This window comes from Gallinula chloropus (assembly GCF_964237585.1).
Source record: "Gallinula chloropus genome assembly, chromosome: 10".
NCBI lineage: Eukaryota > Metazoa > Chordata > Aves > Gruiformes > Rallidae > Gallinula > Gallinula chloropus.
Window position 1 is genome coordinate 15983976 of NC_140095.1, and position 12409 is coordinate 15996384.

Genomic DNA, 12409 nt, shown 5'->3' on the forward strand with positions numbered 1-12409 from the left:
GACCAACTTACCATCTGGACAATGTGCTCAGTCCCATGCTCTGACTTGGCCAGTCCTTTGTGAGCCAGGAATTGGTCTTGATCTTTGTGGGTCCCTTCTAACTCAGTACATTCTATAATTTTATGATCTCCTGATCAAGTTATTTTAATATATTCATAATAAAGTTATGCTGACAACCAGTCCTGACAATCTGCTGCTTCCCCACAATTTCTTCTGTAACATCTTATTACATGGGAGAAACGTACCACATTTAATCAAAATCACATCAAAATAACATAACTGTTACAGGAATAACAGATGAGGCTCATGGCACACAGAACAGTAATGGAATACTACACAATGCACATTGTGCCATATATTATATTTCCATTGGTAGAAATAGTGAAGTGTTCCCCACTAAAAAAAACAGGTGGTTTAGGAAATACAGGACAGTCATACCTTCTCAGTACACTTTCATTTGATATATTCTAGGTGATCTTTATTCCAGTACTCTGTAAAGAGCTCTTATAGCTCCAGAGAGCAGAGTCAGAACCAGAGCACAGCTGACGCTGGGAGGGAGATACTGCTCCACTCAAGCAGGTTGTCCAGGACCATGTCTGGACAGTGTATCACCAATGATAGAAACCCCACAGCATCTCTGGGCAACTGCTCCAGTGTTTGACCACCCTAACAATCAAAAAGTGTTTTCTTCTGACCAGATGCAAGTTAAGATGTTTTAATTACATTACTGTTCCAAGAACACTTTGGAATGAAATAGTTGCATAGAATTTAAATTATACCTAGGAATGGTATAATTACCTAGGTTTTGGCTTACTACATTGCAGCCAGTAAATTAACAACAACAAAATAATAGTTTTAAAATAATCTTTTTTCCCTACTTCAAATTCTTCATCCTTTAATAACCCTGAATTACTGTGCTTCTTTCCTGCTACAAGTGCAAGTAAGAATAAAAAGCAGTTAGTTACCATAATCCTAAATAGACTAAATTAGCTTAATACCTATTCTGTTGTGTCATTCAATTTTCTATGAAGGCAGGTCACAACCTAGAAACCCTTCTACCACCGTATTAAGCAGGTAGACAAAGGAACTTTGGCCAATAATTAGTGTCAGAGTATCCTTCTACAGCCGTTCACAGCAGAGTATCCAAAAATGGGCACAAGCAGTAAGAACACACACTTCACAATAAAAGAAGTATTAAGATATCAACATTATGATATTAATACTCATTATTTCATTAGAATTTTCAGATTGGTATCTCACATTAAATAAAGAAGTGCTTGGGAAATTAAAACCTCTGAGTCCACAGACATGCCTTTTCACTGAAAGCAAGTGTTCTTTTATGGACTGAGTCTGGCAAGTAACATATAAATGAACTTTCAAAATGCCAAGCCATGTTTATTTGCGGAGGATAATGATGTTTCCTCTCCTTTCATAGGTATCATTTGTTAAACTGGTTTCTCCAGGAGATCAAGTAACCCCTATGTCCTAAAAAGGTAACAAGAGCTGTTTCATTTGCCTCCAAGCCCCAGTTTCCAGTTCATGTCCACATACACATGATAGTATCAAATTACACAGTGTATTTACAACAAAACAATTTCACTATAGTTCAATACATGAACTATTTATTTCCTCTCTAATTGTAAGGTTACTGGATTTTTATGATCTAATGTCTGCAGCTACAGAAGTTAGAGTTACCACGTAATTACCAAAAACCTGACACTGGCAGTGTAAAGGCTGAGACTCCAATTAGAAGTCTATTAGCACTAAGTTTTCAAGCTGTCTCAAGAAATGCAATCATCTGTTTGCCAGCAAGGAGAGATAAACCACTGTGATAGAAGTTAACTCAGTTAAACAGTAAACACCTTTGAAAGTGAAGGAGTGTTTTCAACTCTTTGCATGATTATATGGAAGAATAGGTAAAACAAGAAATTGTCAAAAAGGAATAATTAAAAGTGACAGCAATTATTAAGGTATCAACTCTGTTTGCAGACACATTATCAAGAATGTATTTTTCCAGAAGATGCATCCACTGAAGCCTTTTTCTTTTCTTTACATTCACAATGGACTTAAGAGAAACCTTCAACCGTGTAATCTCATAGAACACAACACACACACCTCCCAACAATCACATAGGGATGTGTCTGTTTATGAAATATGAAGTGATGTCTTGAGGAAACACTGAACAGTCTGTAATGTACATTAAGATGCTTCTAAACAGCTTGACAGGATGGGGAGAAAAAAGCAACAAAAACATTTATTGTTATGACTCAGAATGGAGCAGAACTAACCCGACTTCCTAACTCCCAATAGGTCTCATTATTATTACAACAGATTAAAAAAAATGCAGGTCAGTCTCATTAAACAAGTTGAATATACACTAATATTTCTAATTGTATCCCAAATGAACCAGTTAATATCTATTAAGCAGTCAGTATTTATCTGGATGGGATAGGACACACTACTTGGATAAGAAATACAGAAGCTTTGAGGTTGTTTCCTTAAGCACATACACACACACACTAACATTACTGGTGGTGACAGGTTAGTTTCATTTTTAGTGACAAGCCAAACACATCCAAAAAGATTTAATCTGTTTAAAATAACAGTCTCCACAGAACACTAGTCTCTTTTACAGAGTCTGTTACTCTGTAACAGCTGAAATACTAATATTTCTAATTCAATTAGTTACACTTTGAATTAGAAGCATCTCCTAGGAAGATCTGTTGAATCCTGAGGTCACTTCCAGCCTGAATCATTTGGAGTAGCATCATACAACACAATTCTACTTCATTCAATCTATCTCCTTTCTCCCAAATTAAGAGCCTGAGTGTGTGTGGAACCAGAAATATTGATGTATAACACCCAACACAGTGACACAAACATAGGAAGGTTTGCTCAGGAGCTTGAAGTAATGACACACAAAATAAAGAGCAACTTTAAGAAATTTCAGCTTAGAAATTAAATCTGTGATCTTTTAGAGCTGTTTTGCAGCTAAGAGATCACTAACTATGCAGTTTCAAGTTACATAAAAATGTACTATCATCAAAAAGAGGTTCCTGCCCTTTCCCTATCAACAAAAGTGGTTGTGGTGCCATGAGCGGCTGCTTATGCAGCACACTGTCCAATCAGTTATCAACCCTAAAAGCTTGGGGGTTTTGGGGTTGGTTTTTTTAAAAGCTGTATCAGCAAGATAGCACAAGCAAATAGTGAACTACACCACAGCAGTGTAAGGAAGACAAAGACAGTGAATGGTCAGTTATAAAGGTGGGTCCCTCTACCTCCTTTGCCGTCAGACACTTACCCAAATACCAATCCTTCCTTTAAGCCAGAACAAGTATTTGTGTGACCACGGAGTTAACTATACCAGGGAACTGGTCCAGTGGAGAATTAAATTGGCAAAAACAACTGGTTAGTCTGTAAGAGATTCTCTCATGAAGCAGAAAGTATGCTAGTGCCAGCAAAAGGGAGAGGAGTGTGCAGGCTGTGGCAGACGGAAGGAAGGCTGTGAAACCTCTTTTACCATCAGCCTACGCTTAGACTGACTGAAACTACAACCTAAGATGTCACGGCTTAGACTGTTTTCATATCTGTGACAGTGCTGATAGCATCTGAGACTTCTGGGCAACTTCTGGTGTCCTCCACTTGCACCAGCTCTAGTAGTCCTTCTCCTCTCCCCCTCCCAACCTTGTTTTCTTATATGTGCAACAAACTCTGATGTAGTTGTATAGCAAACAATCTAACCTAAAAACAAATAAGCTACAAAGTCAAAGTCATTCTGGGCAAAACAAGGGAAGGGAGAAAGCTTCCTTCCAATTGCATCTGTTCCTCTGTCTGGTTCAGTACCCAGCAACCCAAGCTACCATACCTACACAGCACATGATACAAGATAACACTGTTATTGAAAAAATACTCAGAAATCACAGTCTAAACAGCTGTCTGGAAAAAAGTGAACTAGCAACTTGTATCAATTTCACATGACCTTAACAGACACTTGTACCTTAAAACATACAGGGCATTCCACTTCGAATCAGAACTTATTTTTCAGAGAAGAATACAGGGACTGTCTTGTCATGAAAGAGTTTTGCTGTCCTACAGGCTACTGAGCATCCTTAAAAGACTTAGGTGTATTAGAGCTGTTTATTCCAAATGGAACAGGTAATAAAGCTCATGCTCCAAACTGAAAGATGACAGCAGCTGTCAATCGTTGCCTATAACTGGGCCCACATTTGGCCCATGTCAGTAAGATCCAGCACACTATAAAAAGCTGGAAAAAGAGCAATTGCAAAATAAAATGCTTTATTCCCTTGGTACATTTGCCACTATTTTTTTTCTTGCCCTATATTAGTTTTACCTTATGATTAATTTATTTTTTTTTAAATAAGCATTTAAACAAAGCCTGTAAACCAGTGAATTTTAAACAGAAATTTACCTATGGGACATCTTTTAGTAAAAAGGCAATTAACGGGAAGAGCTGTCATACTGTTTCTAAAATCAAGTCTCAATTTTCCCTCCTTTCCTTACATAATGCCTTAACATTAGTTCAGAACACAAGGTGATTTGGAAACTGGATTTTCATATGAAGCACATGCTAGTCAAGTATTTGCAACGTATCTGAAGCAACAGGTCATGTTCTGCACATTGGAGATAAGTTTCTTGGCTTCAAATGAGACTTTGTGTATTATAATTTGTGGACAAGCTCTATCCCAAACTTCAGAATAAACCAAGGAGGAAATTCAAAACATTCCAAAATGAAGCACACAACTCCAGATCACTGCATTTTTGTGCTCTAGACCTACCATTCCATGAGACAACACTTCACTCATTGTCCAATATCTCATCTTTTCTGGTTTTAGCAAAGCTTACCAGTTTCACATATATACAGACATTTATTTAAACAGAGGCAGATACGAGATGCAACATCCACATCAGAACTTCAAGAATGCATTTTAGGCCCACTGTAACACTTTGAATTGCACTTTGCAACACACAAGCCTGAGGAGACAAAGTAGTAGCATGCTCCACATTTGCACAATGCTTTGGAAGGAATTACACCTCGTATATGAAATATTTATGCACATCAGCTAATATTTTATAATACCTAGCTGGCAACACAACCAAGAGGAATTAGCACAGAACTGAGTTAAGCACCTTGATCCTTTTGGCCACAGCTGCATGCAGTGATCTAGGTAAGGCTCTTATCTTTGATCAACTTCATTTACTTCTGAAGCAGAAGACCAGGTGATGCAAAACTGGGTTTTGAAAGTAATTCAGGGATGCAGAACTTGTTACACACATACATCACTTAAATTCCCCGGAAACATGTACAGCCAACACCTTAACTAGCCTTATGCAACACAATACAAACTATTGTTAGCTCCCATAGGATGTCAACAGCAATAATACATTTGAAAGAATACTAACAAAATCACCCCTTGAAGGAATGTTTGCTGAAACTTAAGTGTTTGGTCACAACTACCTAATGCTAATCTCCGCATATGCTTTAGCTTGTAATATGTGTCTACCTTTGGTTACCACACCAGTTGAATATTCAAACAAGAGAATGACATACCTATGCACATGAGATAACAGAGCATACTACTTTGAAAGATGCTTATCACCAATACTAAATTAAATGGCCCAAAGACTATAACGATTTTCATTCCTTATTAAAACCAGCAACTTTCTGGGAGTTTTTTAAAGGAGGGAGGAAAGCCCAAAGTAATAAGTGTTGTGACAAGTGCTTGGCAGGCACAGCCACACACTGTTGCAGAGCCCAATGAGATGTTCAGATACAGTCTTCCTTTGCAGTCCCAAGACTATTTCTTCTCTCTCACTCTCTGGTAACCAGGCAGAGGACAACACCTTATAGAGCCGAGATAATCATCATCAACTGGCTTGTAATAATGATACAAAATGCTATTCTTAAAGCAGTTATCAGCAGGACATCTCTTAAGCAGCAATAGGAGGATAACTCATGCAGTGAGGGTTAACTGTCCCTTACATAAAACGATGGAAGTGTTCACTGCTCTGAAGATCTTGCTTATGCAAACCAAAATAAATCTTAGATATAAAGAAAACTAAATGATCCTGGAACTGGAGCAAGGGAGTTTACAGGAAGGTCAGATAGCAATGGACTACTGTTGGACAGTTATTTACCTTTTCGCTGGCTATATCATATGATGGATCATTTACCATAATACCTGCTATTACCAAACCAGCAAACAGCACTTCATTACAGAAGAGCTCAACAGTCTGGCTGGACAAATTCATGAACCATAAGAAAATCACCCATAAACAAGAACAATTACAGGCACATTAAGGAACACATAGTTAGACACGAGGATTTAACCCCCCCCCAGCTGAGTACACATAGGGTCCTGCTTATATGTTGGTCACATGTGACCATATGACAGGCAGTAAACTGAAAGTTAACTGTATGCCATGTAATAGTAGGCTGTATTGCTGGTATGCATTTATCATATTAATAAAGTATAATGCAGACAGCATGAGCTAGCAGACAATGCCACAAGACTGGAGGTCAGTAAACACAGAATTTTCATGCTATCAACTCACTATGACTTTGTTTACTTGACACAATTATCTTCTTAGTTTCCTCTCTTCTGAGAAGCAGGGGTAGTGCAGAAACCTCTACTCCATCTAATTTACATGCCATGCTTTAGGCTACAACTGCTAGGAACTGCAGTGACAATGAAAGCAGTAGTTTATTTTACCAATAATTTACCCTTCTCTTTACAGCCTGTACAATTACAAGTAGTAAAGAAAATATATTGTTTATGAACTAAAAACTTCTTCCCTACCTAGATGTATGGAGCTAACAACAGAAGCTTCTTGAGCTCTTCCACTAACACTAAAAATCCTTCCTCCTTGCACAGATGTACCATCAGAACAAGAGGACTCTAGTGCCTGCTCTACAAATAAATTCTCAAGTGCTGTAAATACTTCCAGCATTTACCATCCATCATTTAGTATAATCCAGCATTGCAATCAGTTCCAAAGGTGGTCTAAACAAGACAATTCGCTCCCCATTTAAAAACAGCTTAAAGCATTACATACTTGGGCAATTCACCAAGCTTGCAAAGTGTATGAAAAAAGTTCTGTAGTGCTTCAACTCACTCTACAACATAAGAGAATGCAAATACTCTGCTAGATCACTAGAAAGGTGTGGGTAAGAGCAAAGGAGATGGGACTCAGGTAGGTGGACAAAAATCACAAGGATGGTGGCTGTCATACCCCTAATACTGGCAAGAAATTCAGAGACTTCTCTTTTTCAGTATAGATTTAAACAGCTCAAAAACTCAGTGACAACTCTCACCCACCTTACCTAGTTGAAACAAACATCTGGATTATACTGTCATTATATTACATACAGATTTGTCACCTTTGCCAAATTTTTAATTAAACTCTTCCTTACCCTTTGATGTGTGAAAGGTGCTTAAAATGAGCTCTCTCCCATTCTGGTCATGCATGTAGAAGATCACAAAAGCTAAGAATGGTAATGATTTTTTTTAAATCATCTGCAAAGACCCATCACATCGTGACAAAGGCAGCAATCTAATCTCAATAGGTCCAAAGGTCTCCCTTCCATCCTGATTACTGCATGCCTTTCATGTCTGTGACAGAAACTAGTTAGCAAAAAACATTAAGTTACAATGAGACCTTAAGTATTAATACAGGAATTATTGCTATGAGTTGTCTGACTAGCCTTGCTAACTTTGTATGCACAAATGCTGTCTTCTGCTGTAAACAGAACCTTGTGCTGGGTTAGCAACATACAGTAACATTTCATGAAAATAAGAGTCAGTCAGTAGATTCTGCTTCAAGAAAAGAGAATTCAACAAAGCCAGAGAGAGATACCATGACCTTCTGAACTTAGACACAAGACCAAGCTAGTAACTTTTCACTTCTAGCAAGCTAAAAATTGTTTTAACAGGGTTAAAAAAGTATGGAGTTTTATTTGTAGAACTCCCCAAGAAATTTCACAGGGATCACACAGCACAAGCTGCCTAGGAAGATTAAAAAAGGAATTTACCAAGTTGCATAATGCTCTAGGTTTTCCACAGCCAGGACTCCAGTACTGTATCTCAGGAACTGCAATACCTTTCACCAGTTGTTATCACACAGTAGGGAGGATACTTGTTTGGGGCTTTTGATGGTTTGATTATCAAAGTAAAGATGCACCTACACCAATACAAATATGACATTCCTTCTATAAGCTGCTTCTACACAGTACTGGGCAGCCTGCAGTTCACAAGCAGTCTAAATGCAACACTTACCCACAAGTTTCATCACAACTAGAGGGCTGTTTTGGAGGTGGCACAGGGTAACTTGAACTGCCTGCTATGCAGAACACACGGGACTACTGTCATCAGGTCATCCAGAGACAACGCTGCAAACCCACCACGCAGCAGAACAGTGGCACAGCTGGTGGCCAGAACACTTCCACCTGCCCAATGTTCTTAGAGCTCACACTCCCACCAGTTATCTAAAGTATGTGACATGTGCCTCAACATCACCTCAATGTGACAGAGTGTGATACAGCTCGTTAGGTCAGACCATCAGGGACCTCTTGCATACAGTGCTTTGGCTGCATATTTCTACTGCAGACCTCGCCTAAGTCAATGACCAAAGAGAATCGAACAAAAGTCTACCACATTACTTCAGGAGTGACTCAGAACTGCCACCTGACTCACTGCCTGCATCAACCACCCTGGAATTGGGCCATAAGAAACCTCTGCCATTTAAACTGACTTTACTGTTACACAGCAAACAAGTTGAGCACAGAAGGTTGCGTTTATTTTCCAATTCTTTTGTTTACTTTTCAATTCAGTTTTGATCTATTGAGGAAATAGGACCATACAAGTGAACAGCTGGGGGAAAAAAGTGAAAAGACGGTTTCTGGTTAACTTACAAGAACACGAAATAGAATTTATTCCTGAAGAAATAAAAAACCCCACATAGTTTATCACAGATTTGCCTTGGTCGGAAGGGACCTTTCAGATCATCAAGTGAAAGTGTACGTCTACAATCTAACCAGAAACTCAACAGAAACTCAATTTAATACTCTACACTTGAAGAAATCTTGCATACACTGCAGTACCTGGGAAGAAACTAGAGGGTGGAAGAAGTATGACATTTATTTAGAAGCTGCAAGGATAAAGCTTCGGACAAGCAAATTTTACTAGGCAGAGGCAGGCTTTGTTAGTTATTTGGTTTAAGTCCCAAACTTATTCTTAATGCCCAGTTAGAAACAAGGTACTACTGTTCCCTCATATCTTATCAAGGTGCTTAAGGGGGTGTGGGGGGAGGGAGGATATTATATTAACAAAGAACAATGCAATTACCAAAAGGGGGAAAAGATCCATGTAACAAAGTACCTTGCTACATCTTAGGACAGTCCAAATCTGATACTCAATCACACAGTCTTCCTAAATTTCATTCAGTATAAAAAAAGTAACTGACTTGTGCACAAAAGCATGCAGATCTGTACTTCTGAACTACCAGAAAACGCTACAATAATAGTTTGAAGAGAACTAGGAGGCAGAACTGACCTAATGAACAGGACTGCTCAATTTCTATCACACTGAAGTAAACGTAAATACAAAATACTTCAATAATACTAAATACAAGCTTGCATTTCTCCTCTGTCTTTTGTACTTGTTAACTTATTCTTCAATTCTGAAACTCTAAAGAATTTTAACAGGTTACCATTTTTACTAAGGGTTTTTTGCTGTTAAAGTAGCCTACGGACAGTGAAAATTATTCATAGTGGTTTAACGACATATCATCATTTATTGATCTTTCACACATAGAAAAACCTGAAAATTGTTCAATACAAACCTCCCACCCTGAAATACCTCTGACCTAACCAAGCTCAGCCACCTGAAGCCCATAAAAACCCAGGTAAGTTGAAATTCTAAGATGGTAAGTATCAGATGAATATGGAACCAAGACACAGAACTAACCACCACTACAAAGCTATCAACGTTTGAACTAGCAAAGTTTCAAGTTATTTGCACATTTTCAAAATCCCCATATGATCACATTCCTTTAAGGAAAGACAGTTTCTTATTAAAGTTCAGTATGTTCCTGCCACAGCATCAGCAGTTGTTTATGAGGCAGAGAGTATCATTTAATCTCTTCTGCAGAGAATTTTCTAAGTCATGGCCTTAAGACAGAAGACATTATGACAAATCTGCACCACACACAATGTGACTATTGATTTCTGATGTCTCTAAACACTAGGTAGTCTGCAGGCTCCACTTCTCCCCACCCCCTTTGTTTTTTTTAAATACACAGTCTGCTTTATTTGGATAATGTTATTCCCAGAAAGTTTATTTAAAATAACCATTTTAATTACTTGAAATGTCCATTTCTTGCACCTATTCTGGAAATAGAATGTCTTTTCCAAACCAGAGTTTGCTGCACTGTTTGGCTTAATAACTTCTGAAATAGCCTTACAAGTAAACATTTCCAAAACAGTGACAGTGTTATAATGCTATAGCCATCATTAACCCTACACAAATAAAAGCACACAGCCAAAACTCTGACAAGTTTAATTTCCCTGAAAGAGTCCTTTTAGGTCCTGGAATTTCAGACAGGCTTATCGAGGTTGTCCTACTACATACAGTGTCTGTCACATTATTAAAATTACTTTAGCAAGGGCTGACTTTGCATGCAAGAAGCTGTAAAAATAAGCAGCCTCCCCAGAAGTCTTACTCACAGTAGTTTTTCAATGTCATCTGATTCTTAGCCTAGAAAAGCCTGAACATGGTATAAAGCACCATAAGCAAAATACTTGATTATCATGAACAACCTGCCATTTCTCTTCAGTTTGCTGTCTTTAAGCAGGGCAGTTTAAAAACTCTTTGGGGAAACAGAAATTAAAAAAGTTCAAAATGGAACCTCAATTTTGACTCGCCCTTTGACTTCTAAGGCTAGATGCAACTACTAGTTCATGTCATCTCATTTCGTACATGATAATCTACAGACCTTCAGGCAGTTACTCGTTTAAGTAGTCCATAATTCATGGAAAAGTGCTTCAAGTTTACCCTAAAAGATTTATTGAAGGAGGCAACACATAATCTTTGTTCTGTTTCTCCACCATATCAAATTTTTCAAATGCCAAAAAAAAAAAGGAGTGGCTGAGAAACGCAACGATAACGTCACATTCTCAAGCTGCAACACAGTGATCAACGATTACCGTGGCCACAGACAAGTTCACAGTGGGAGGTGGTTCCAGTCAAGGAAATAAACTTGCAAATATCTGAGTTATTTAAATGTTTAAGGGGTGGGATAAGGTATTTGGCTGCTCTACCATGCTCCATCTCTAAAAGGCCCAAGGGGGAAAATGAGTCAATGGCAACTACAATAAGGACCTGTCCTCAGGCAGGTGGAAAACACTTCAGAGAGCATGTGGTGACTTTGGAAGCACTCTGAAAATTTACTGCTGTACAGGTGGTTCTTTACTCCCCTCCTTGAGCGAGTTGTCTGTTCCTTCCTAAGGGGCCTAAGGGCCATGGCAGGAGCCAATCCAGCCAGGACTGATAGGACTGATTTTAAGGGTTCACGTGCCACAGCGGGCATGCAGCCCCGGGACCCTGGCAGAGGAAGGGGTACTCAAGAAGCAGCGAAGCTCACCAAGAGCTGGAAGGGCCCAGACCAGCCCAAGAGGGGCGGGAAAGCAGCCAGCCATAATGGAAAGGCCACAGACTACCTGGAAAGGAGCCCCAGCCTGTCGGAGGGGCCAAAGTCGCGCCGGGAGAACGAGCGGGGGTGCGGGGTGTGCAGGGGGGTGTGGGTGTGCACCGGGTAGCCACTGGGGGAGCAGGGCCGGCGAGGGAAAGCGGGGAAGGGGCCAGCTGGACACGGAGGGGTGTGAGACAGCCACCTCAGCAGGAAGAGGGGAAGCGGCCATGTTGTGAGGGAGGCGGAGGGGGGGGGGGGGGGGGGAGAGGGGGAGCATGAGCCCGGCTGAGTGGCCACGACCGAGCCACCCCCAACCCCCCAGCCCCCCGCGCCGCCTGCCCGCGCCCCGTCGTACTCACGCCTTGTCCACCAGCTCCCGCACTTTCCACATATTCAGCATGGTGCCGACTGTCTGGAGACCTCTTCGGCCTCACTGCCCTCCGCTGCCGGCCCCAGGAGGCCCCGCTCGCCGCGCTCCGGGCAGCCGCCGCCGAGCCAGGCCCGCTCCGGCTCGCCGCCGCCTCTGCCAAGCAAGGAACGCGGCGCCGCTCCCGGAAATGGAGGGTCTCGTAGCCGCGCGGCCTGCTGGGAGATGTAGTCTTCCCGCCGACGGGGAGGTGCCTGAAGGCCGGGAAGCCCCCCAAAGCCTGCTGGGAGCCGAGTGCCGGCCGCGCGGAGCTTGCTGGGAGATGTGGTGCTGCCG

The 12409-nt window shown here is 40.6% G+C and overlaps 1 protein-coding gene across 1 annotated transcript in view; it reads right to left on the bottom strand.

Moving 5' to 3' along the window:
• CLINT1 (clathrin interactor 1) overlaps positions 1 to 12206 on the bottom strand; it is a 48793-nt gene extending 36587 nt beyond the window's left edge. Inside the window, exon 1 of the mRNA XM_084268761.1 lies at positions 12066 to 12206. Within this exon, the coding sequence (XP_084124887.1) occupies positions 12066 to 12106 (41 nt within the window). The 5' untranslated portion in view covers positions 12107 to 12206. The remainder of the gene's footprint in view (positions 1 to 12065) is intronic.
• Positions 12207 to 12409: the final 203 nt, after the last annotated feature.